This window comes from Petaurus breviceps, unplaced genomic scaffold, assembly GCF_028583685.1.
Source record: "Petaurus breviceps papuanus isolate PSGF00001 unplaced genomic scaffold, PetGlider_PUasm1.0 186, whole genome shotgun sequence".
Classification (NCBI taxonomy): domain Eukaryota; kingdom Metazoa; phylum Chordata; class Mammalia; order Diprotodontia; family Petauridae; genus Petaurus; species Petaurus breviceps.
In genome coordinates, this window is record NW_027185798.1 from 18,444,843 (window position 1) to 18,470,471 (window position 25,629).

The window sequence follows — 25,629 nt, forward strand, 5'->3', positions numbered from 1 at the left end:
CCCAACATCAACAAGCCTTACTCCATTTCATGGCTCTTCCAAAGTGTTTATTGTTATATTTACATCTATTGCAAATAGTGGATGGGAGGCTGGGACCAAGAGGCATCCCTGCTCCCCCACCCTGGGTTCTGGGAATGCTGCCCCATGAGATATTTCTGGGACCTAAGGGAACCTTTTCCCCAGTCTGACAGCCAAGGGCCCTGCAGGGCAAGGGTCCAGAAGCTGCTGCCCCAGCTCAAGGCACCAAACGCTAGGGTGAGATGGGAGGGGAGGGATTTCCCCTCTATCCCCTTTGGGGATGGGAGTAAAATGGAAGGACCCACTGGCTATCTGGAAAGGCAAGCCTGACTCCTTTCTCCTGCTACCTCATTTCCTCTCTCTTCCCCCATATTGGTCCTAAACGAGATAGGAGAGGGACAGAAATAATCTCTGGGATGAAACACCTGTGACCCTGAGCCTGCCCCAGACAGGACTCTACCTTGGGCTGAAGACCCCAGGAGTGGTCAGTGATCAGCACCAGCATTCCAACCCTACCTATCCAAAGACATCGCCATCCTCCTCACCCCTTCCTCCCCACTCCCCACTCTGCTTTTCCTCTCGGGATCCAAAGAGTTGTAGGACCCTTGCATAGTGAGGGAGGGAGGTGAGGACACAGCAGTCGTGACCTGTTAGGGCCATCACCACCATTCTCCTTCAGGAGCACAGGGGCTTCCTGTCTGCCCCACCAACCTTGTAGAAGAGGCTTTGGAGCTATAAGGAGCAGCTTCTGTGGCCTTCAGCCTCAGCCTCGTCATGGGAGAGGGGGCCGGGAAAGTGACATCCCCAGCCAGCCGACACCCAAGGCACAAGTCAAGGCCTCTTCAGGCTCCCATTGGCCCAGAGGGCTTAAGTCCAGGATGGGACCAGCCACAAGCCAAGAGGCCCAGGGCAAGGCTTTAGGAGCTCTAGCAGGGGTACATAAGGGGCTAGGTCTTGGGCCTTGGGACCTAGAGTTTCTCTCTTTGGTGTTAGGCACAGATGGTACAGAGCCCTGAGGCCCTTCACCCAATTGGGACATGCCCTGGAAGCCCAAATACCACGCTTGCTAGGTGAGTTTTGAAACAGACGGGCAAAGTCACCAAACTTGGAGAAAGAAAGCTATGGCCATGCTTGCCGATCCTGAGTACGTTCCTCAGCCTGGGTCTGCTCTGGCCCTCGTCTATGCCAGGAGTCGGATGGCCCCATTGTCTGAACCCAGTAAAAGGTGCCGTTTGGTGGGCAGCACCGCCAGGCTAGTGAGCGTCCCCCGGAAGTTCTCTGAGCTGAGCTTGGTAGTGGCCTGGGAGGGGGGCTCTGCCAAGGAGCAGACCCCGATCTTGTTGGCCACAGTGCCCGTCACCACCTCGCTGCCATAGAGGTCGAACGTGTGAATGGGGTCTGAGGGGGACTTGTAGTGATGGGTGGGCTTCTGTTCCAGCTCTTTCCAGATGGTCAGGGAGTGGTCCGAGGATGAGCTGATCAGGGTGCCCCCTTCCACAGCCTGCCCCAGAGGAAGAGGGAGGTGCAGTAATTAGCAGGAACTGGGGCTCTTCCCTTTCCTCCCACAAGCTGGTCCTTAGGTCACCCGTAATGGCCACAAAACTGATCCTGAGAATTCATTCTGCAGGGACAGGTTTGCATCTTAAGAGGGGCTCATCATCACTGCTCCCAGCACTTCCTAGGGCTGCCAGAGAGGCCTCAGGATGCTCAGAGACCCTTGCCACTGACTCCTGGGACACCTGTCCCTTTTCTGAGCTCAGCAAGCCCTATGGTGAAGGTAGAGACAGATTCTCCTTGGTCCCTGACTGCCCTAGGAGCTTCCTCCTCCTTTCATCTTCCTCAGCAGCCCTCTGGGGCTAGGCATGAAGAAGGGAGCTAGGGGTCCTTATTCATGGGCCTGAACCACCCCCACCTGCCATTGTCACCAAGGGAGAGGTAGGGGGAGGGGAAGAGAGTCTGGACTCTGCTCAGCCATGCAGGGGCAGTAAACAGGCCTCCCCTGAGCTTTATTTAACCTCAACTAGGTCAAGGACAGAGAGACTGACCCCTGCCCCTTGGGGCCAGGCAAATATGGACAAGGGTTACTCATTAGAACAGGGCCCCAGGGGGGCAGAAGTGACACCTCCACTCTCACTCCCCCCAGCAAAGCCCCTGCCTCATGGAGGGGCCCATTATGAAGTCCCAAAGATATCTGGGATGCTGAGGCTAGAAGTGCAACTGCAAAATGCAGGCAGGACATTGGCTCCATCTCAGTCAACTCTCAGGGTCCTAGGGGCAGGTGGGAGTGAGGGTCAGTAAGAAGTAAGCCCGCTCAAGTCTGTCCCGTCCACCTTGTGGCCAAGCAGCAAGAGCTGTAGGCTAAGATGTCCTAGCTGGGCCTGAGGGAGACCTCACCTTGATCTGCAGGATGTCACCCTCATGAGCTGGCCACCCTCGAAGGACAAGTCCAGTCCTGGTATCCAAGAGCACCATAAAGCCCGAGGAGAAGCCCGCTACAACACTTCGGCCGCTGGGGCTGACGGCCAACGATCGGACGAGGCCAGCATTCAAGCCACCCCCAAGACGGAATTCATGCTGTGGGACCAGAGACAAAGACTGAGGGACTGAGGGCTGGTCAAGCCAGCTCTGGCCTTTCCCACGGTCCTCTCTGCCCTTCACTTACACTCCCACAGAATCTTCAGGAGCCTTCTTTCCCCTGCTACCCCTGCCCCACCAGAGGCTTTTCATCTACTTAACAAGGCCTTGTCTTCCTTAGGGAGGAGCCCCTGGGCAGAAGGTCCAACGAAAGGAGCAGTGTTTCCTCTGTCTGGGTCCCTGTGGGTCTACCCAACTACGAGCACAAAACAGGAACTGTTTCCTATTTCTTTCCTGTGCCCTGGCACGCACCTGCAGTCCGGGCTTCCGACAGTCCACAAAACGCAGGGTGGAGTCCGCACTGGCCAGGGTGATGCTGGTGTGGGGGGCAGGCATGACAGCCACAGCAGTCCAGGGCACCCGACTGTCCCAAGCCTCCACCGTCCGCACTGTCTTCCCTGGGAGGGTGCAAGTACCGGGTGAGGCGGCCCAGGAGAGAACAGCCATAGCACCCTTCCTTTGATGTTACAAGAGAAGCTCTCACCACCCAACACAAGGGCCCAAGAGCCATCCACACTACATCCTTCTGTTGCTCACCATGGGCAGCTCTCAGGGCCTGCTAAAAATACCTCCCATGGACAAGCCCTGCCCAGGAGCTTTAGACTATCCTCTAAATGGGTACACCACCTCTTGGCCCCAAGCCTGCCCCTATCCCTACCTCACCACCACCCCTTCCCCATGCCCAACCCCAACCCCTCTCCTACCCATATGCCAATACCTAGCCCCATACTTCCTACTAGTAAGTCCCCAAGTTAACCCACTTCCCATTTCCTTCCCTTCACCATCTCTCTCCACCCCAGCTCCTTCTGCAAATTCATCTTACCTGCAGAACAATCATGAAAGGCTATCAGTGGGTTGGGGAGAAACATCATGAAGGTAAACCATTTTCCCCTCTCCTCGTCAGTACAGGGTCTGGCCTAAGCCCTGGGCCCTAGCCAGTGTTGGCTGCCTCCCCCCCCAGGCAGACCCCAGGGGAGGTCTCACCTGTGAACGGATCCCAGATGTGGACGGTGCCATCACAGCTCACGACCTGCTGGGATGCCTCCAACTGGCTGACGAAGAAGATGCTCTTGCGATGGTGGGTGTAGAGGAGGCGGGGTGCCGTCTCACTGGTGCCATCACCACAGTTGTAGAGTGGCCAGAGCCGGACTGTCCTGTCTTTGCTACCGCTTAAGAAGAAATCCTCACTGCCCAGTGGGGCCACACACTTCACAGCCCCTGAGTGGCCCAGAAAGCTCTGCAGCCTGATTTGGTGGAAGTGAAAGTGGGCATCGTGTTGGCTGACGCCAATCTCATATTGCCAATAGGCCAACCAGTTCCCACTCAAGCCGTGGGTACATCGAGGCAGATCCCGCTTTAGGGAATTCTCCTCCCCACCCATCTCACAGAGGCTCCCAACACAGCCAGTCACCCCCGAGCTGGGGCCCAGGGGACCTGCAGACTGTGTGTCTACAGGAATCTGGATCCGGTTCCCAACCAGGACGCTCCCAAAGGTCCCCGAGTTGCCATCATCATGGTTTACTCCCCTGCTTTGAGGGTCCTGCTCTGCAGAGGCACTGGGCATAGGTGCCAAGTTCATAGGGTCCTGGCCCACTGGGCTGGCACTCTCCAAATACTGCTCTGCCAGCTGCCCCACGAGCACATGGTTGGGGACGATCTTCTGGATGACATCACCTAGACATGGGTGGGAAGAGCTGCTCAGGCCCAGAGAAGGAAGGCCACCCCTGCCACAGGCCCCGAACCAAAAGGAGTGAGGGATCCGAGGGCAACACTGACAGTACTTCAAGCCATGGGACTGCCCTCCCCTAGGCCCAGAAAGGGCAAGAACTAACACTTGACACCCTTGACTGGAGACACTGACAGGTAGAGTACCATTAGACTGGTAATGGGCCTGCCCCAAGGGACAGGAATCCAGGATTCTGGGGCTAGAAGCAAAGATGACCAAGTCCAACCCCTCATTGGAGTGAAAGGGACACCAACCCCCAAGAGTGGAAGTGACTTGCCCAAGGTCACACCATCTGCCAAGGGTATATCACAGTCCACTTCTCTTTGCCTTCTGCAGGGCAAGACTCTCTAGGCTGTCTGTTGTCTTAAGGCTACGGGGCCTGAAGTGAGAAAGGGGGAACCTAGGGGTCACGGGCCCTGGGGAAGCGTCTTGGGCACAACCCTGAAGAAAGAAGAAGGTTACAGGAAGACAGAGCTGGAAGCAAAGCATAGGAACTGAGAGAAAAAATAAGATGGGGATGAGGAAGGAAAGGCAGACGAGGAGCAAAGGCATGAGGCAAGAAGGCCCAGGTCCGGGGAAGCCGAGCTGGCCAGCTCATACCAAGCAGGCAGGAGAAGGGCACGTAGGTCATATAGGCCATCTCGAGAGTGAACACCTTCTGCAGCTCATCCAGCAAGGCCAAGTCAACAGATCGCTGCTGCCCATCCGAGAAGGGCACCTCCAGCACACGGCCCTCACTCGGGCTTGGAGCCTCTGGCCTCAGTGCCTAGGGGAGGCAGACAAGCCCAAGCTCATGCCTCTTTACGGGCCTGGCAGGGTCAGCCCCATGTCCCCACGCCACCCCACTACACCCACCTGGCACTGAAGCTCATGCACCAGGGAGAACACCTGGAAGAAGGTGGCCACAGTCTCGCTGAGGTGCTGTTGGACCATCTCCTGCCCAATGCGCAGGCAGATCAGGGCAATCAGGCTGATGGTCTTCACACACAGAACAGTCCGGGCCTGGGCACCCCCGGGGAACCTGAAGGCAACACAGTTAGATGTGCCCTGTTTCTTCCCTGCTTCACAGGCCTGCCCCTCCCTTGGGCTGAGGGGAGCATTAAAGATAGAGAGGCAGAACTGTAATCCAGTCCAAGGGCTCTCACACACCCATTGGAGGGGTTGTGGATCCAGAGCTCCATGAACTTGGGATGGGGAAAAAAAATGACATCTTTATTTTCACTAAACTTTGGTTTCCTTTCTAAGTCAGTGCACTTTATTTTATACATTTAAACACATTGTGAGGAGGGCTCCCAATGCTTCACCAAAAGCGTTCAAGACACAAAAAGGATCCAATCCAATCCCCTCATTTGAAAGATGAAGAGACTGAGGCCCAAAGAGGGGACGTGATTTCCTGAAGGTCACACAGCAAGTTAGTGACAAGGCCAGGGCTAGAATGAGGGCCCTGGGCCCCAGCTCAAGGCTTCTCTCAGGCATCACTGCGTTACTGTGTGCCCAGCTCCTCCCTCCTAGGGGACCCTTCTCTGCTCCTCCCAGTCCCCAGGCCTCCTCTTGGAGGGAGTGGCCTACCCTGTGACCAGGGAGGTCAGGGAGTTGAGCACAGGCAGAAGGACCTCGTGGCTGATGCGGGGCAGGATGTCCATGAGGGTGGTATCACAGAGATACACGATGATCTTCTGTGTCAGGGTCACAGCTGCCAGCAGCCCTGCCTCCTTCCGGCTGTTTAGGCGGCTTGGACCTCCCCCGCCTCCAGGAGCCACCTTGCGCCAAGGAAGGGAAAAGAGGTCAAGTCACCCTAAACCCTGCCCAGAGAGGTTTTCCCCAACAATCCCTGACTGCTCAAGGGCCCTGAGAAAGGGGCTCCATTCATCTTCCCACCCACCTGCCTGGTGGCATCTTACGGCCCCAGCCCCATCCCAGCTAAATGAGGCCTTGGGGAAGTACAGGAGAGCTCAGGACCAGGGCACTGACCAGGTAGCTGATATATGGCAGATACTGGTAGGTAAGGACGGGCTCCCCATAGAGGCAGGCCACGTGCATGAGGCAGCCCAGCACAGGGGCTGACACCACATCTCCCAGCACTGGACGCTTCTGGTAGATGTTGCCCGATGTCAAGGGGCTTGCGTCACTGCTGCTCCCCATAAACTGCTGCCTTGTGGCACCTAGGGAGTGGGAAAAGATGGACTGCGGGGGCTCTAGGAAGTCGGGGAGGAAACTGAGCAGTGAGTTACCTCAATGCTCAGGTGGAATCACAGAATTATAGCCCTGGAGGGACCTCAGAGAAGGGGCCATGTGGTACTTGCCCCTTGGACGCAACACAAGGACCCTTCCTCCCCAACCCCCCCAAAGGAGAGGGCAGGAACCCTGGCTAGGACCAGAACCCCCAACTAGAGGGTCATCAGGAAGGGCAGGAAAGGACAGACCTCGCTGGGGAGTGAGAAGCAGAAGCAGGGTGCCTGCTGCAGTGTGAAGCGATTTCATCTCCTCCCCTCCCCTCCAACACCCCGCCTTCTCCACAGACATTACCAACATAGCAGGAGGTCAGCAAGCGAAGAAGATTCCGGGCCACGTAGCGGGACGTGACGGTGGGGCCAAGCTTGGCAGAGAGCCAGTGGACCATCTTGCATGCAGTATCTGTAGGGGGGAGCCGGGGCCTGGGGCCGTCAGATAACAACCTGCTGGACAAGGTGCACACTACACTCCGCCCTTCCCCACCCAGCACCACACTGCCAGGAAAGCTCCCTGGCCTCCTTCCCTCTGAGGCCCCAACCTCGGTCCCCTCAAGCCTCGGCTGCTCTGCCCTTACAACGACGCCACCACCTCGGCTACAGAAGCTTCCCAACTTCTCATGGCATCCCATGTCTGAGGCTCAAAGCTCTGGGTGCTTTCCTCCTACCCGAGAACCAAGCCTCTGGCCCAGGGGTCACTGCGCTACCCTCCAGAAAACAGGCCAGAGAACCTACCCAGGAGAATCCTCTGCTCTTTGTCCTCAGACTGATCGGCGAGGTCTTCCTCCTCCTCCCCATTTCCATCGTCGCCTGGTATACCAGCATCCACAGAGACATCTGTGTCTGCGAGGGGCAGCTCAGACACCACCGGGCTACTGTCCTGTTCATCTTCTTCCTCCTCCTCCCCAACGCCCCCGCCCTGACCAGCGACATCCTCCTCGTCCTCTGCTGCTTGCTCCTCCTCCTCCTCATCCCACCCCTCACTCTGCTTCAGGTGTTGGCTGCTCTCGGCTTCGTCCCCAGGCCGATCCTCGCCCAGGGATGCCTCACTGGGGCTACTCTTGTCACTCAGCCGTCCTAGGCTGACGGCTTCGGGCTCCGGAGTCTGGGGAGACCCTGACACGTACAGCCCCTCCTGGAAGTCCTCGCTCTCGGCCAAGTCGGCCTGCTCATGGAAGCTGACACCTGAAGTGTAGTCCAGGAGCCCCAGCCCCGATGAGCCCGGGTCCCCTTCCATTTGGATGGCCTCACCAAACGTGCAGGGGCCCGGACCCTCATCCCCTTCCCCAATCTCTTCATCCTCTGTCGTTCCCCCCAGGCACTTGGTCTCCTCCTGAGAAGTGTCCACACCAGCCAGGACCTGAAGGACATGTGGCAGCAAGTGGGAAAGGAAGGCCTGCAGGCCCAGGCGAACCATCAGCTGGGCCACAAAGCAGTCTGTGTACAGGTAGAAACGGCCATGCAGGTGGCAGGGGTTCTCATAGGCCCCAACCAAGGGCTTCAATAAATACTTGTTGGCGTTCTTGGGGCCCAGCGCCCTGGCAATGGGCTCAAACAGGTACCAGGCCGTGTACACAGCAGTGTGGGCCTCCGACATCAAGGACAGTACAAAGGGAAGGAGGATTTCCAGGCCTTCGGGAGTGATCTCCTGTAGAATCCCCTCCACCTGCTGCCACAACTGAAACACCAGCTCCCGGCCCTGGACTTCATCCTCCACTTTCCTCATTTGGTAGAGGAGAATAAACTTGTAAAGCGATGGGAAGTAAGAGGGAAAGGTTACCACCGAGCTATATGGGCTGAGGAGCTGAGTCGGACTGGGCGGGGGCAGGCCCCAGGAGATGGGCTTGTAGGCAAAGAGCCTGCCTGTCACTAGGGGCTCCACAGGCTCACTCAGCTGTAGCAAGGTCTCCAAAACAGGCTGCAGGGGGATAGGGATCTCCTTGGGGTAGCGGGAACAGAGCCCACGGACAGTCAGGAAACGTTCCCATAACGGTGCCTGAGGCCGTAGCATCCGAACCCTGGTGGCAAACACAGTCTCGGCCACAAGGACCCCCAGGGCCTGCATGTCTCTCTGGAAAAGATCTGCAAGCTTCAGGGCTGGCGTGGCCGGGGGGTCTTCTGGGGCCTCCATTCGGCCACGAAGGCCTCTGGCCAGAAAGTTGCCAAACTTCTCCAGCTCCTCCAGAGCTTGCAGGGGATTGAAGCCCTCAGGAAGAACGATCCTCCCATCATCCCCTTCCCCAGCGTCTACTCCGCCAGCCTTGCTCCTTCGGCCCAGCCGCACTGTCGAGGCTGAAGGGAAAGGGTGGCCAGAGGTCTGCAAGGAAGAAGGGCAAGGCTGGTCAGCAGCTTTGCCAGCCAGGGAGATGGAATCCAAGGCCTCGGTCCCCTGTTCCAAGTCCTCGTCACCCCCAAGAGGTCTGTCCCCATCCCAGGAAGCCTCGCAGGGTGTGGCCTCCAAGACCAAACCATCAGCCCCATCAGCCAGCTGGCCCAGGATGTCTTCTCGACCAGTAGTCTCTCGGACTCTCTGGATGAGAGGCCTGGGGATGAATGGTGGCTCAGGAGCCAGAGCTGGGGGTCCTACCAGGCGCTGGGGATGGGGCTGGTCAAAGAGCTGTACCACACCATAACTGGTCAGATGGGTGTGGTTATCTACAAGGTGCAAGCATACGTTCTTTTCCTTCACTGCCTCCTTGCCTTGCAACTTGTAGCCAAAGGTGAGGTCAATCCAGTGATGAAGGTCTTGGGACACTTCTCGGCTTTCCAGCAATGCCCGATGGACCTCCACAAACTCCTCACCTGAGCCACACCAGGCTGGCACATCCAGATCGGGCATATCCGGATGGATGGAGCGGAAGATGGTGGGATCAGTATAGAATTCAGGGATACATTCATCAGGTGTCCAGCCCTGCATGCGTTCCATGCTGGCTGGGTATTCGTGAGGCTCCCACTGAGCCCTCACATGGCCACAGAGCACAGCCCGGGGTGTGCGTCGTGCTGTATACACATAATAGGTGATATCAGACAGCACATCTGAGATGTGGTGGGGCACATGGGGGGCTTCTCCACCACTACCACCACCACTTGCCACAAACGCCTGCCGGGTCATCTCGTAAGTGAAATCCAGCTGCTTGTCCCCCTTGTTGAGCCGGAATTTGGACTTTCGCAGGTCCCGGAAGCGTCCGTTCTGGGTGGTAAAGTCGACCACCCAGGGCAGCACAGGGTGGTAGTTGGGGTCTCCCCATCGGCGCCCCGCCAGCCAATTTAGTTGCATGAGGTAGTGGAAGTTACTGACTCGGCCATGGACCCAGTCTAGCACCAGCCTCCTCAGCTCTTCCTGGCCAACAGAGTCCCTGGGCCCTTCTCCCTTCCTGGGCTGGGGGGCTCTCAGAGGCTCAGCCTCCACAATGTTCTGCACGGGCTTCTCTTCTTCCTGTCCCTCAGGGGACTCATAAGCTCTCAAGTCCAGCTGGAGCTGGCTGCACAGCTTCTCGTCCACGGCAACGTGGCGCAGGGAGAGGGCCCCACAGGCCAGGCCTTGCCGGTGACAGGCATCCATAGCCTGCAGCACCTGGAAAAGGATGAACAGCACTTTGGCGTGGCTGTTACTGAGCTTGGCCGGGCTGAAAGTGACCACGTCATGAAGACAGTACTGCACGTGAGGGTACACGACGTACAGCATGTCTGGGGACTCTAGGAGTGCTTCGGCCCGTAAGAGATTAGGGCAGACCGTCGCAGCCCTGGAAGCTGAGGGGCCCTCCCTGGCGGGAGATGGGCACTGGGAGCCCCTGCCCACCTGAAGGAATGGGCAGCCATAAACCTTCTGCAAGGCCTGCTTCACGGCACTGAGGGCACAACCTTCAGGTGCCACAGGGCTGTGGTTATACGGTCTCCCATGGGCATGGTAGGCACCATGCCACAGGTTGCGATAGTTCTGGGCAGCAGTGTCCCGCATAAATCTGGTCAAGGTCTCAGGGACCCCAGAGTGCTCTTCAGAGGGTGGGCTGGAGCCCAGAGCCAGCGGATAGGCCAGCTTCCGCTTTTTCAGCCCATGTATTTCCACACGTGTCCAGCCAACTGGCAGTCTCTGGACTGAGCTCTGAAGGAGGGTCCTGATTTCAGCTTCACCCAATCCCTCAGCACGGGGACAGGGCCCAGGAGGCAGCTTCCTTTCCCGGAGACTTGCCAGCCACCGAAGGGGCACCAGGGCTACCACACAGGCACCCCCAGGAGCCAGTGCCAGCTGCCGGGGGTCAATGCTCAGGTCCCTCTCCACACTCTGCAGCAGCCCCTCCATGTCAGAAGAGGATGCCAGGATCCTGTTGGAGCGAAGAGACAAAGCCTCAGCATGAGCAGAAAATCTCTCCCTTTCTTCTTCTTCCTTCCTCCCGGGCGCCTCCCGCCCCCCCCCCCCCCCCCCTCCCCCTCGCCCAGACCCTCCCCCCCTCCCCTTGTCCCCTACCCCCTCCCCCCCCCTCCCCCTGCCTCCCCCTCCCCCTCCCCCATCTCCCCGCCCCTCTTCACCTCTCTGTTTCTTGCCCGTCTTTTCCTCCCCTTCTCCTCTTCCTCTTCCTCCTCCTCCTCCTCCTCCCCTCCCCTCCCCTCCCCAAGGCTGACCCTGCTCAAGACTAGACGGAGGGAGTCGTGGCCGCTCTCACTCGTGCTCCGGGATCACTCAGCTGGGTGCTTGGGGCGGCAGAACCCATTAAGCGCGGGTACCAGCCATGACGGGTCAGCTGACGCAAGTCACGTGAGCGCCACGGCCTGGGAAACAAGCGCACGTGGCCAGGCTCTGGGCAGGGCGGAGCGAGGTAGGGCTGGGGGCGGGGCTGGGCTCCAAGAGAACGGAGAGGGCGGGGCGTCCGTCCTGGAGTCCTTTCCCGCGCCCCGCTCTGAGGGGCGGAGCCTCAGTCTGCCCCGCCCCTCCTCAAGCTTTCTCTTCCCGCTGGAAAGTGAGCCCCTCCCGCGACGACCCCAAGCCTGCCTCGGCCGGGCTTCCTCCCTCTGCCTGCAGGCCGCTGAGTTTCGGCCTCTCGTTCCCTCCTTGTGTTACAGGGCCGATCACCGCCCCCTCTTAGGGCCACCAAGCCACCCCCTTACAAATCCAGCCATGTGCCGGAGTACGCGGGTCTAGAACCCAGGTCCCCGCAGCTGCTGCAGATCATGGGGCGGGTGGGCATGTGGGAAAGAAACCTCGAAGTCCAGTCTGGAGGTGACCCAGCCTCCAACATCCGCGCCTGGAGACCCTTCCCCGCCCCATCTGGACGAAGGCGAAGGGCCTCATTGCTCCGGAACTGGGGTCCCTGAGAAGGGAGGCTCCGGAAAGGGCCGAGGAATGAAGATGCACGTGTTCCCCCAGCCATTTGCCTCCTCTCCCTTTTGGGGTGGTCAGAACCTAAGACCCCTCTCTAACCGCACTATCCTGGGGGAGAAAGGCAATCCCATTGATCCCATCAAGACCTGCCTTGATTTCCCCACGTGTGAAATGAGCATGCTTCAACAGAGCCGGGACAGGAAGAGCTTAGAGCTGCACTGGTCAGCAGAGAAATGACATTGTCAGGAAACACCAGGGCATTGCATGGTCAGCTATAACCGCTCTGAGTTCAAAGGTCTGAATCACAGAAGGCACCCTCGGTCATCTGGTAAAGGGCATATGCTGAAGGCACACTACTGCCTTTGGTGAAGGGACGGTGCTCACGAGAAGGGCTCTGCCACTTGGCCAGTGCAACTAACATCTGGCTTCACCCTCCTTCCCCAATTCTTAGAAGAAACGCCAGCCCCCTGGCCAAAGTGACGGTCGGGGGCAGGAAGTCATACTATTCACTTCAACAAAGTGTCCCCTTTGCAGGTGCTTTAACTGGAAGCCTTCTTCAGTATGTCCTACACTGATTATCTTCACAATGTATTAAACTTTGGACAAACTCATCAGATTCTACTCTTTTCCTCTGGTCTGGGACGGACACCTGGCCTCCCACCTTATCCAAATCTTGGGGTGCACTGACCTCTAGTGGTGTTAGCTTATATTGCAGAGGGTGGTCCGGGCTGTACCTACCTCTGCACTCCCCACCCTCAGTCCCAATTCAAACTCCATTCCCTATCTTATCCTTGAAATGTGATGTTATCTTGGAGAAGCTCCTTGCTGCTCCTGGGACCCAAAATCTTGGAGTCAAAGTCCTCTTGTTCCATCTCCTTAGAGATTTTCTTCCAGTTATTCTCCCCTAACTCCAGGACATAACAAAACAACAAAAACACCCCAGATAGGGACAGTTAGGCAATAACTATCACACTCCCTTCCCCCAGGCTCCATGTAAATCTTGTGCTGGCCAGTCAGAGAGGAGCGCAGCTACCCTAAGCTATGGCCCCATGATGGGTGGAATTCGTTCTTATTGGCTGGAGAAGAGGGGAGGAGAGAGATCCAGCAGGAGAGGTGCCTGCCCAGCTGGGGGAGGAATGGAGGAGAGAAGCACAGCTGTGGCTGGGCTCAATAATTACCGGGATTTGGGGTCCCATGACGACAGACTGGAGGGGGGGGCCCTTGGTAAAATACCCTTGTTCTCTCCAAGCTTGGCTACAGCCCTGTCCTTCATCACACCCACCTTCCTGCTCTGGGACATCCAAGTCAGTCTGAGGTCCTAGGAATTCACACTAAACTTGTCCTGGAATGACCCTACCTCTCAGCCAAGGGCTGGGTGGAGCCAGTCTTCCAAGGACAGGGTATTTACCTGGGCTCCATTGTTGAGCTTTCTAGTCAAAGCTCCTTGGAGATGAAGTTGGGGTGGGGAGGGGACCTTAAATCTACTACTACTAATAAGGTACACCCATGGCCATTGGGAGGACCGACATTAACCCACATCTTTGATAGAGTATTAGGCTGGGCCAGGGACATTTACAGGGGAGAAACCAAAGTGGGCGGTACTTTTCTGGGAACTGGAAACTTTTGAGGGTAAGACCAAAAATCAAAACGGTTAACAACCTCAAGGAAGGCCCCATAGATAGCCCAGCCTAGAGAGTGCAAGAGGGCTCCTCCGAGTTACCCATCCCCTGCAGAACCTCACCAGGGAGGGGCTCCTTCACTAGCCTAGGGTATTCCCCCCCCAAAACCTGTGCCCTTTAGGCCCTGGTCAATCTGGGCTCTCCTGGCTCCACACCAACCCCACCCCCACCCCCATCACTTCTCTTCCCTGCCTCCAGCCTCTTCCCTCCCTCCCCAGGGTGGGCGTTTCTCTGCTGACAGCATGGACAGGAAATGCTTCTCATTCCATCCTTCAGCTCTGGGGCTCCCAGGGATGGACACATAGACCTCCCCCTTCCCACCTCGGGAGACCGAAGTAGCCCAAGGTCCGGGCGTCCACAGGAGGAGAGGAAAAGGGCTGGGTGACTCGGTCCAGCTCCTTCTCCACCTCCCTTTCCCAAGGGGACATCACGTGTGCTGGAGAGGGGGGGAGGCAGGGATGCTGAAGGTTGGGGGAGGGATGTGGAAACAGCTGATTCGTCCAGAGGTCACTCACTTTCCAGCAATCAGCTGTTACCAGGGCTCAAAGCAGGAAGTTTCCTTAAAGGGACAAGCTTCTTCTGCTGGGCCTGAGAGTCACCTAATTTTGAAATTGGACAGAGCCCTGAGATCTAGTCCAACCCCCTCGTTTGACAGATAAGGAAACAGTCTTTCCTCTATCTCCCTCCCAAACCCAACCTTACTAGAAGAAAATGTCGAGGGCAGAAACCGCCCCTGGCAGAGGAAAGAGACCAGGGCTAGGAGGAAGGAAAGCCTGACTTTAACCGAGGGGCCCCGTGCCAATCATCCCCCCTTCCCAGCCTCAGTTTCCTCATCTGTAAAACGAGGTTGAAACCAAGGGCTTCTAAGATCTCTTTCAAACTCGAAATCTATGTTCCTATGTTTTCTCGGTGCCTAGCTTTCTTATCTGTAAAAGAAAGTTGACCCTAATGGGCTCTGAGGTCCTTTCCAGCTATAAATCATTAGCCTTAATCCCTGGCTCCTCCCCCCTCCAGGTATGTCCCTTTAAATAACCTGTAAAGTCATCCACCCAAGAGTCCCTTTTGCCAAGTCATTGGGTTCAGCTAAGTTTGCCCATCCCTCCCACTCTGGGCTCTGATTGGTCCCTGGGGAAGAAGCTGCTTCCTTATTGGCCTCCACCTTTGCAACAGCTCCTAGCCTGAGTCAAGAGAAAGATTTTTTTTTAGGGAGGGGTGAGGAAGGAGGGAGGGGGAGCAGGCACCCCTCCAGCTCCGCAAGTTCCCAGGTTTGTGGCAGGAAGCCGCCCCCACCCAGCTGAGGGCTGAGCTGAAGCATCTCCGTAGAGGCCAGCCCGGGGGAGGTTTAGGGTTCATTTGTTGCAGGGCCTGGAATCCCTCTGCCAAAGATTCCAAGGGCGGTAGAGAGATTCAGAAACCAGAACCGCTGGAGGTGGTGGGGGCTGGATGGAGCCCTTTTCCCTGTGCCCACCCTCACACCTCCTGGCAGACTTTCCCCATTCCTTGAAGTGAGGATCCTTTGCAACATTCATGTTGATCACTGTCTACCCCCCGACCCCACCCCGCCTTCCACGAAATTGATGAGCAGGCTGTCCAGGGTCCCCTCCCTCCCCCAGGAATAACCGATGAACACGTTTAGGGGAGAGCCTCCCTCTTAAGATTATATTCATCCAAAGGCCTGGCCATGCCAACCCCAGGGCTCCGCAAGATCTCCGCCCGGGCTGCCTCGAGACACGAGTTCTTCCCCCTCCACGTGTCCAGGCCGCTCCTTTTCAGGTGTAACCACCCTGGGGGAAGGAGAGGGGCGGCTCTTGCCCCAACTTCTCCTTCCCCTCCGCCGAGGCTACTGGGTGGGAATTCCCTCCTGCCCTTGCCACCTAGCCCACTCTTGGGGCCAGTCGAAGGGAAGCAGGTTTTTCTCTTTGGGGGATGGGCTCTGGCCCTTTAAGGACTTCCCTGGGCTAGGATCCGGGTTGCGTTTAAAAATGCCAACTCACAGAGCGCCCGGGATGCTGGGAACTGTAGTGCCAGCATGAGAACTACGCTGGCCGACATGCACTGCGCCCACAGTCGCCTTCTTCCTCTTCGTCTCCAACTAGCTGATTGGCTTTGAGGGGCGCTCATCAAAATAAGAAGCCTGAGCTGAGAGCTGACGGAGGGTCTTTCCACCTATTGGCCATCTCCCGAGTTGGGAGGTATGGTTCAAAGTCGCTTTGCTCGGGAGGAAGGGGATGACCTCCGTGTCAATCAGAACTGAAACGGCCTGGTAGGCGGAGACGAGGGCGGGGTTGGGGCACCCTGAGGCGTGGCCACGCTCTCCATCATTGGGTGGTGATTGGCTGAGGGCGGTGCAACCGGGCTGTCGTGCGTCACGACGCCGCCAGCTGATCGGAGGCTGGAGCCGGTGTGTGCGGGGCGCTCGGGAGAGACGGCGGCGCCGGCCGAAGGGAGCGGACGCTTGCTACCAGCTCCCTCCCAATGCAGCTCCCCCCAGGGCTCGGGCTCCGGCGCCCCCCGCCCGGGACCAGGTGGGTGTGAGCCGTGGGGGCCGCGCCGGGAATGGGGTCCGGGCGGGCAGCGGGGTCCGGCGGCCACACCCTGCACTCTGGCCGAAGAGGGGGCGGCGAGGTGGGTGGGTGCCCACCCTGGGAGAGGGGCGTCAACCCAAGTCCGGTCCGGGGGAGGCTAGCAGGAGGCAGTCTCCGGGAGTGGGGTGGATTGGGGAGAGGGAGATTCAGTTCCATCGGACGGGGCTAGGGAGCCGGAGCGGCCCGCGGGCGGTGCACAGATCAGGGTCCTAGGTCTAGGACTGGGGAAGCCGGCGTGGCCTCCGGCCCGGGGTAAGTTCATGAACGGGACCGGACCGGACCGGGCGGGATGGGGCAGGCGGGCCGTTCCTTTCTATCTCCTTCTCCTCCAGTTGCAGGCTCGGCCCGGGTCCCGAGTCCGTCCACTGTCCGGGGAGGGGTCGCTAGGCTGTACAGCCCCTCCCCTCCGGGGGTGGAGTGGGGGAACCTTATGTAAAGGGGGGGGGGTAGGTAGGGGCGGCGGCGGCGCGGGGTCTTATGCAACTCCCAGGCTAAGGTTTCATTTAGGGTAATGGGGGGGGGGGGCCTAAAAACTCTTTCCCCCCCCCCCCCCCGCCCCTTCTCTGGCCCGGCGGGCTTGGGCCTTGGGAAGGTCACCTCTGCACCTCCCCCCCCCTGCCCCGCCCGAGTGAGCGGCCCCCAACCCAGGCCCGGCCCTGACCGCCCGAGAAGCCGGCTGGCTGGGTGGGGCGGTCTGAGTTAGTCATCACTGGGCTCCCTTCCCCGCCTCCTCTCCTCTTTTCTCCTCCCTCCACTCCCCCTACTATTGGCCTCTCCCAGTGGCCTCCCTGCTATCTCCCCCACCCTTAAGACCCAGTCCCTGACTCCAGCTGCCACCATGGCCTGTCCTCAGAGCTGTCAGGGTGCCAAGGGGGTGATAGAGTAACTGGTCAGAGGGTTAGTGCCCTGGTCCCGGTCCTGCCTTTCTGCCAAGGGCACCTGCCTGGCTCAGGACTGCCAGCAGCAGAGCCTTGTGGGCTGAAGGACTGGGGGGGAAGGGGCGATTGAGAGCTTGGTACAGAGGGCACATTCTTAAGTCTCCTTCTCTGGAGAATGTATGTGCTGGATTTTACCCACAGCCTCTGGCTACCTGCCCTTCTTTCTACCCTGAGGAAGCAAAATTTTACTGGATACTTTAGGTTTGGAGGGATAGCTCCACATCCTGGGAGGGGAGGGGCCATGCCCCTGGACTAAGCCTGAGCCTGGGGGCCCCCAACTCCCTAGTCCCAGCCACACCCCCAGCCCCCTCCCTGGGCCATGCTGCAGGGCCATGGCTTTTCCTGCTGATTCATGCGTTGGAACCTGGGGGCGGGGCCTGGTACTTGGAACAAAGTTCAGACACGGAGGGGCCGGCAGACAGCCTGGAATTCATACCAGATGTACCCGGAATGCAAAAGCGGAATGCCTGGCATCCAAGAGGCCTGGGGAACCTGCCCAGCCACCCGCCCCCTGCTGCCCTCTGCTCAGGCCCCTAGCCTGAGTCACTCTCCCTTTCAGAACGCTGCTACTATCTTCTTCCCGAGTCCTTGAACCCTGCCCCCCCAGCCCACCCCCCAAACACCTTCCCCATACTCCAGACCCAGTTGAACTTCCCAGGAAGAGGCTCCCAGGGTGACTGATGAGTCCAAAGAGCTGGTCTCACCTAGTACCTTGGCAGCTGCCAGGCTGTGTCCCCCAGGGCCCCAGCTGAGAATGCAGACAACACTGCATGTGTCCTTTTTCTTGGGAGTCACCACGGGTGGGCCTTGGGCCAGGTTCCTGGGGGTGCTGCTGAGCTAAATGCTGCCTGTTGATTTTTTTCACCTGTAGTGCCCTTTACATTAAAGTCCTATGGTTCTAAGTGCTAGGGACATGATGTGGTGGGGAAAGGTCTCAGAAAAGGTGTGATGGTGGCAACTGGACCATGGCCCTCCCTGGCAATTAGCACCCCAGGAAGGCTCTGACCAGCTTCTTCCCTCTTCTCCCCCCTCCTCCCCCCACCCCCCCAGGATCCTGTGCCCCCACACACACTCCTGGCCGAGCCACAGCAGTTCTTCAGTGGCAAGCTTTATGTCTTGTCCCAGCTAAAGCTGCCAGTTGAAGAACTGCTGAGCTCTGCTCCTGTCTTCGAGGACTGAGGAAGAGCCGCCGCCCTGCCATCTAGAAGGTGAAAGGCCTGGGGGGTGGGGGGAAGGGGCAGAACCTTGAGCTGGGAGGGGGGCATCCTCCAGCAGGACCCAGGAAGCCTAGGCTAGAGGGAGGGCACCTCACGGTTATGAAGGGGCAACTTTTAGTCTCCTCCCCTGCCGACTTTGATGTAGTTTGAGGCCCAGAGGGTGTGGGCCCCTTCCACCTCCCCTCTGTTTAGAAGGGACCCTTACTTGGTAGTTACTTACTTCCGTAAAATTGGCCTGCTCCCTGTTCCCTCTACATAACATTCCATCTCCTGCCTTTGTACAGGTGGCCCCTGAAGTCTGGAATTCTCTTTCTTCAACTCTGCCTCATAGAATCAATCCTTAGCTTCTTTCAAAGGCCAGCTCAGGTCCCCCTCCTGCCTGTCTTGCTCAGGGTTAGTAGCCAAACTCTAGCAATGGGCCTGCATTGATACCCCACCTAGAACCCTGCTTGCTTCATCCTAGGCATTAGTTTCACACTCAGCTCTCTGAGGTTTCCCATCCAGGTCTAAATCTGTGATCATTGATTCCCCTCAGTCATTAGCATTTTCTGCTGCTGGAATTACACAATTGCTTTGTATTTATTTTTCTATGGGTTATCTTTTCTTCCTCACTGTCCTCTAGAGTGTGAGCTCATTGAGGGCAGGGGCTGCTTCCTTGTTTGTCTTTGTACCCATAGCATTGTAGGTGCTTAATTAATAAATACTTGTTGGTTGACCTTTGTGTTCCTGGCAGTTTTCCTTACCCCAGTCAGCCCGGCTGACCTTCCTGTATAAAGAGAAAAACAGGTCCACCCTTGATGAACATCTGATCATCTTCCTTTCAGGCCCTTAAATCCATTCAGGGTCACTCTGGGTTTCTAATCCTACTAATCCTGGTAGGACTAGGTACCCTATTTGACTTTCCAAAAGGGATGGGAAGGTGGAGGCCAAGTAATCAATGAAAACTAAGTCTGGTGAATAATGGGAAATGGAGGTTAAACTAGAAAGCATTCTCTATGAATTTAGAGGACTGTGTTTGCATATGTGTGTGTATACATAGGACTTGTAGAGAGGCTAGAGGGGCAGGGCAGACTGTCCCGGTACTCATGGCACTACTCCTTGCTACCAAGTAGGAGTGGGAGGTTCCCAGAACAAGGAAAAGCCTGCTTCCTAAATGTCAAGCGCCCTCCTTGCTGGGGTGCTAGGAACCTCCCAGAACCAGAATGGCTTTGATGGAGAGGATAAGCACCTGCCCTGGGCAGAAGGCCTGTTGGTCCCAGACCCAGTCTCTACCCTGGCATCTGTGGCCTGGCCTGATTCTAGCCTCTGCCCAATTTTTTTGTGGCCCACATTTCAAGTTGTGTTGGTGTAGCTAAAGAATCTGTATGACTGGTTTCAGGAAGAGGGTTACAAGTGGAGTGGGAAGCTGGGGTGTTTTCTCCAGGTACAAGGAATGAAAATTACAAAATTAACCAATGGGAAGGAAGACTTATTTGCCCTTTGGGGGATTCTCCTACTAGTCCCTTTATTGGGTGGAGATCTTGAGATTCTGAGGGGTCTGGGTGAATGGGACTGGGTTAAGAATGGCTACAGTGAGGAGGGGGCCTTATTCTAAAAGCTGGGGCAGGGCTTGACTAGCCTTTCTCTAGTCACTTGGGGGCTTTGCTTCTCAGTTCCCAATTGGAGGAAACCCTAATGGCTTTCTCTGTCCCAAGGAGCCAGCCTTTCCTCATCGACTTCAACACACAGACACCTGAGAAGGAAGGATGTGGAGAAGCACCCCAGGGGATGGGTGGCTCCTGCCTAGGGGGTGGGAGGTGAAACCTGGAATGTGTCCAGCCCTAGAAACTTGTCTGGATGTTGAAACTAGCCCTAGGCATAGATGTGGAAGTTGCATGCCAGATGGCAGGCTGGGGGTGGGGGCTACAAACAGGGCAAACTAGGGTAAAGGAGGGAGCAGGAGCAGCCATCCCTGACCAAGGCTAGAGGCTGGGACTCTGGCTATCTCACAGATTCATTCCATCCCACTTATGATTCCTCATTTTGTTTCTACGAATGCTTGTCCCTAAGCTAGTGGGGTTAGGGAAAACCATTCTGTGTGATTTTTCCCCAAAGCACATTTATCCCCATGAAATCAAGTTAAAATGGACATCAGGAAAGACCTTGAGGGGGAAAATAACTCATGAAAGGCCAGTGAAGCAAGAGATGTTTGTGAAACACCTCTTCCAAACCTTGGTGAAGGCTGGGAGCAGGGTCAGGTTCAGAGCATTCCTTTTGTCTTGGTATCAACACTAATCACCACCCAAAGTCACTGCCCAGCCACCAACAAAGGGGTTTGGCCAAAGCAGCTTCACCATACCCTGAGGATTCCAGCTCTCCTCACCCTATTCCTTATGGTTTGGGGGGAAGGAGGCTCTTTCTCCTCTAGCTGAAGAGACTTCTGATTCAAAATGATTTTAATCTGTGGAGACTAGATTTCTCCCACCTTTGCCCTCCCTTTGTGGGGGAGATGGGTGGTCCACCTGACCCACAAATACTCATGGGGGGGAGGCAGAGAATGTTTCTGCCCCCTTTCCTGTCTTTCATTTTTACCTCTGACCCTAGCTGCTTGGTCAGGCAGTGGACCGGAAGTAATATCTGTCCAGGTCTGCGTGGGACTAAGGAAAAAGTGGGGTCTGGTGAACTCAGAACTAGGGTTTCTAAGCCATCCTCAGCCTCATCACAATGGTAGTATTTATAGAGAACTTTAAGGTTTGCAAGTATTTAACTTGTTTCATTTAATCCTCATAATTAGCCTGAGGTAGGTGCTATTAACCTCTTTTACAGATCAGGAAACTGAGGCTGAGGTTAGGCAGCTTATGCTAGTAAAGTGTCTTAAGGCAGATCTGAACTCCATCCCCTACACCAGACTTAATAGTGCCATGATAATCTGTGGAGGCCCCAAGGGGCAGTGAAGGTCTTTAAGAAATTGACCCTGGACCCTTCCTCCCTTCTTCCCTCTCAGTCTGATGATGCCATTGGGAACGGGGGTCTCCCAGCACGTGGGTTTCTGGGGTGTTAGCCCGGGGGAGGGGGCAGGGCAGATGAGGTGGTGAGGCTCGGGTGTTACTGGCGGGGGACTCAGCCCGACTCTGCCTTTGAGACCTGACGGCGCAAGACTAAACCAGGCAAAGGTTGAAGCTGAGAGTGGGGGTGGTGTGGAAGGGAACCAAGCAAAACGTACAGAGGTGGTTTCCCCTTAAGCCATCGGTGAGTTTGGGGTGCATGGAACCCCATTCCCCTCGCAGCTCCGTCCTAGGCACACAGTTTCAACCTCCGGGTGGATGCCGGTGGAGATTCCGAGCCCTCGAAATCCAGAGGGTGCACTTGGGAGCCCCCTGCTGAGACCACGCCAGGGCGGAACCCGGAGGGTTGCCGTGCTTACGGAGGCGGGCTCCTGGTGGGGAAGCCAATGGGGATAGAGATCGGGGCATGGGGGCGTGGCCAAGCCTAAGTAAAGTTCCCCGAGGTTTTGGAAACTCGGGCGGGAAAGCTCTGGACCCGAAGCCTGAGTCGCGGGCGGCTGCGGGAGGGCCGCGGCTCGGGAGGAGGCCCGGGCCGGGAACGAACGGACAGGCGTCCCTTCATGGCGCCGGTGGGACTCGTGGTGGCGGCCGCCTCCTTCGCTGTGTTCCGGGGGCTGCACCGGGGCCTCGAGCTGCTGCCCACCCCGCGCCTCGTAGAAGCCCGGGACCGATGGACGTGGAGAAACATCTGCGCCTCCCTCGTGCACAGCCTGCTGGCCGGGACCGGGGCGGTACTATGGTGCGGGGGACGCGGGAGCCTGGAGAGGGGACCCCAGAGAGCCGAGAGGGTCAGGCGTGGGGCGCGGGCTCTGACCTTGTGCCCATCCTCCCTCTCCCAGGATGTCCCAGTACTGCCATCTGGTCTTGGACGTCACCCACAGTTGCCCCCCCAGGACTGGCTCTCTGGTCTCCCTGTCCATCGGTGAGTGGGGCAGCCGGGGGCGGGGTGCAGAGCACCAGGGACGCGCCTTCTCTCTCCCCACCCTATGGGGGGCTGAGGCTGGGGTCTCCCGAACTCAGCATCCTTCCCCCCCACTTCACCCTTGCAGGTTATTTCCTGGCAGATGGGGTGGATATTCTATGGAATCAGACATTTAGCCAATCCTGGTACCTGCTTTGTCATCACGCTATGGTGAGGCTGGGTGTTGGGGTAGGATTAGCAGGGGAGGGGGTGGAGACGCCTGAGGCAAGGCTGCCTCTGGTCTCTAGGTTTTAGGCCTCTTGCTCCCATCCTAGCTCCTCTCCCACCAGCTGTGAACATCCTGAGGCCCCTCAGAGTCAGAGCCCTGCCTCAACCTGGGATTTGGAAAGTGTTGCTCCTTTGGGCATGCCAGAGCCCCAGCTATAACCTCTCCCCACCTCCAGCTACTTTTAAAAAATTGCCCAGAAGGAGACCTCAGAAGACATCTGGTCCAACCTCTATCTGAAGCACAAATCCCCATTACAATATCATGCAAGTCTGTGCTTGAAGACCTCTGGGTGACCGGGATCTTACTGCCGCTGAGCCAGTCCCTTATCAGTACAAAATCAGTACAACTGAGTCAAAAGCTTAAAGACTCTCTCTCCCTCTCATTCCCCCCCCCCCCCCCACTCTCAGTTTGGCTCTGACACTCTCTCTATCACTCTATCTGTCTCTCTCTCTCTCCCTCTCTCTCTCCCTCCCTCCCTCTCTCTCCCTCTCTTCCCTCCTCCCTCCCTCTCTCTCCTTCTCTCCTCCCCCCTTCCCCTTTCTCTCCCTCTCTTTCCCTTTCTTTCTAACATGGAAGAACTTTGACATAAAGGACAAGAAAGGGGTCAGAGGAACAGGAACACAGTACTACAGAAAGTCTTAGAATTGATGGATTAAGGCAGAGGTGGAAACCTTTGGCCTTAAGGCTACATGTGGCCTTCTAAATCCTTTTCAGTGTTCTGACTGAATCCAAATTTTACAGTACAAATCCTTTTATTAAAGATTTAGAAGGCCACATGTGTCCTTAAGGCCACAGGTTCCCCATTCCTGGTTAAGGGCTCTCATCTGACTTCTGTCCTCTAACCTCTTATTAAGTTTCTGACACTGGGGGCCTCTTGTTCCCATCAGAACTTCTTTCCCACCCAGTGTAGGGATCCTACAACTCCTCAGAGTCCTAGCCCTGACTTGACTCAACCTGTAGCCACAATGGGATTTGAAAGGTGGTACTCCATTCAGGGATGAGGATGTAAGTACAGCTACAGGCTAAGGCAGAGTGAGAGTGAATGGACTGGAGTGGGGTAGGAAAGACAGTTCAGAGTATGTGAAGGACTTCTCTGAAGACCCTACTTATTCCATCAAAATCATGTAAAGCCCCCCAGTCACCTAGATGAGGTATGGGTATGGGGTGGTGAGTACTGGGCATGGGGACCAAGTACTTGAGAATCCTAAAGCATGACCTTGCCCAGGGCATGGAGACTGGGAGAGTCATGAAAGAAAGTTCCCTGACCCCTGGCCTCTGACCCCTAGGCGGTGAGCTGCCTGGGTGTGGCTGTGCTGCCTGGCCACTGCCTGAGTGTCTCGGTGGTGCCTTTGCTTTTGGAGGTGAACTCAGCCTGTCTGCACATCCGAACACTGCTCCTGCTCTCTGGCCAGACCTCTGCTCTGATCTTCCACCTGGCCTGCTGGGCCACACTGGTCACCCTGCTGGTGTTCCGCCTCCTGCCCCTGGGATGGATGAGCCTGCAGCTGCTGTGGCAGCATCACCGCTTCCCCCTTGCCTTCAGTGTCCTCTGGGGAGTTGGGCTGTTCACCATCAGCATCATGAGCATTATGTTAGTCCTGGATCTTCTGTTCATCAAAGGCCTGTGGGTCCAGGTCCCAACGTCCTGCAGAAAGAAGGCCAAACGTGGGGGCGGCTAGGTGGCACAGCAAGTATAGCGCTGGCTTCAGAGTCGGGAGGACCTGAGTTCGGTTCCGGCCTCAGACACTTCACAGCCACACTAAAAACTAGCCGTGTTACCTTGGGCAAGTTACTTAACCCCAATTGCCCTCCAAAAGACAAAAAAAAAAAAACAGAAAGAAAGCCAAACGTAACTGGGAATGTAGGAGGGATGATTGTGCCAGGCTTCTGTACAGAGAAGACACCTTCCGCAAGTGACAGGATTAGGTTGGGCTCATGGTCTTCTGGAAGCTGCAGGACCAGGAGGCTGGGGTCAGAAAGGGGTCATTTTTAATTCCCTGGGCCCTAGAATGCACCAGGCATCGTTTGCTCATTTGGTCCGGGAGCACTAGAAGCAAGAACCCTGGCACTCAGCCCCACACTCCGGACGGAGAACCGAGGTGCTGGTTTTAACAGTTGAAGTGAGAACATTAACTAGTTTTTACTATCTTTCACGAGACAATTATTTTCCCCCAGTGGTCTAACTATGGAGGTATGGACAGGGCCTTTCTACAAGTTAGGCAAGCAGATGGATCCAGACAGGGTCAAACTGGAGTAAATGGAGCGTCTTACCCTTCAGCAGCAGTCTGGGGAAAGGGATACACAGGTCATACTAGAGTCAGGCCCTCCCATTACAGAAACATGGCAATGGATCTTGATCCCCTGGCTGCTGTCTGTAACCGTGGGAATAGCCAAAATTCAAGGTGATCTAGAAACATTTGAATGGTGGGCACCAAGGTCCCTAGTTATGTTTCTGGGGTGTTAGTTTTTTGTTGTCTTTAGCTGCACTGATAATTGTTTTCTCCTAACCCTAATTGCTTCACCCATCATCCCTCCAACCCTGTCCTCTTTAAAGAAAATACAGGAACTCTGAGTCTGGAGCCAGAGTCTTTCTTCTTGTAATCTGGGCCATGAAAGAAAACAGGACCACTCAGAGGCTACCCAGAGTCCAGGAGTGGGGAACCTATGGTCTCAAGGTCCTCAAGTGCAGCCCTTTGACTGAGTTTGGATTCGGTCAGAGGCCGAAGTGTGGCCTCAAGGTCGAAGGTTCCCCACACCTGACCAAGACCCGTACTTCAGTTTGTGAAGGGTGAGGTTCCAGGTAGAGAAGCAGGGGAGGGGAGGAGCCTTTGGAACTCGAGAGAGTTAAGGAACATTTCTTTCTCAACTTCTTCCAGAGCCTATCCTTCGTACATATTTTAGTGATCTCACTTTCACTACGCCATTTTCCTCTAGGAATCTTTCCTGGTTTATGGGAAATTTAGGCAAATTTCAGTCACTCCTCTGCTCCAAGTGAAAGGGACAACCCTCCCCATGGACAGAACAGAAGGGACTGAAAGCTAAACAAAGAGGAA

At 56.6% G+C, this 25,629-nt stretch overlaps 2 protein-coding genes and 1 long non-coding RNA gene across 4 annotated transcripts; 2 read left to right on the forward strand and 1 right to left on the reverse strand.

The window, feature by feature from the left end:
* Positions 1-25: 25 nt before the first annotated feature.
* WDR81 (WD repeat domain 81) lies at positions 26-13,679 on the reverse strand. 2 transcript variants are annotated; one of them, XM_069089663.1, is made up of 11 exons: positions 11,227-11,505; positions 7,342-10,928; positions 6,905-7,012; positions 6,350-6,540; positions 5,948-6,138; positions 5,234-5,399; positions 4,979-5,144; positions 3,637-4,326; positions 2,905-3,050; positions 2,413-2,592; positions 26-1,519 (listed from the first exon to the last, which is right to left on the reverse strand). In XM_069089663.1, the coding sequence occupies exons 2-11, from the start codon at positions 10,904-10,906 to the stop codon at positions 1,199-1,201; spliced, it is 5,724 nt and encodes a 1,907-aa protein (XP_068945764.1). In that variant the 5' UTR covers positions 10,907-10,928; positions 11,227-11,505; the 3' UTR covers positions 26-1,198. The 2 variants fall into 2 exon arrangements, with proteins under 2 accessions (XP_068945764.1, XP_068945766.1); XM_069089665.1 differs by having other exon boundaries at positions 1,505-1,639; positions 11,227-13,679.
* A 2,294-nt stretch (positions 13,680-15,973) lies between these two features.
* On the forward strand, positions 15,974-19,057 carry LOC138162475 (uncharacterized). Its single transcript, XR_011168647.1, has 3 exons — positions 15,974-16,127; positions 18,176-18,333; positions 18,627-19,057. It is a non-coding gene; the product is annotated as an uncharacterized lncRNA (long non-coding RNA).
* Positions 19,058-21,808: 2,751 nt separating this feature from the next.
* TLCD2 (TLC domain containing 2) lies at positions 21,809-25,155 on the forward strand. Its single transcript, XM_069089666.1, is given in 5 exon segments — positions 21,809-22,125; positions 22,226-22,308; positions 22,436-22,518; positions 23,863-24,189; positions 24,192-25,155. Coding segments are annotated over 5 exon segments (1,050 nt in total). The 5' UTR covers positions 21,809-21,946; the 3' UTR covers positions 24,570-25,155.
* Positions 25,156-25,629: the final 474 nt, after the last annotated feature.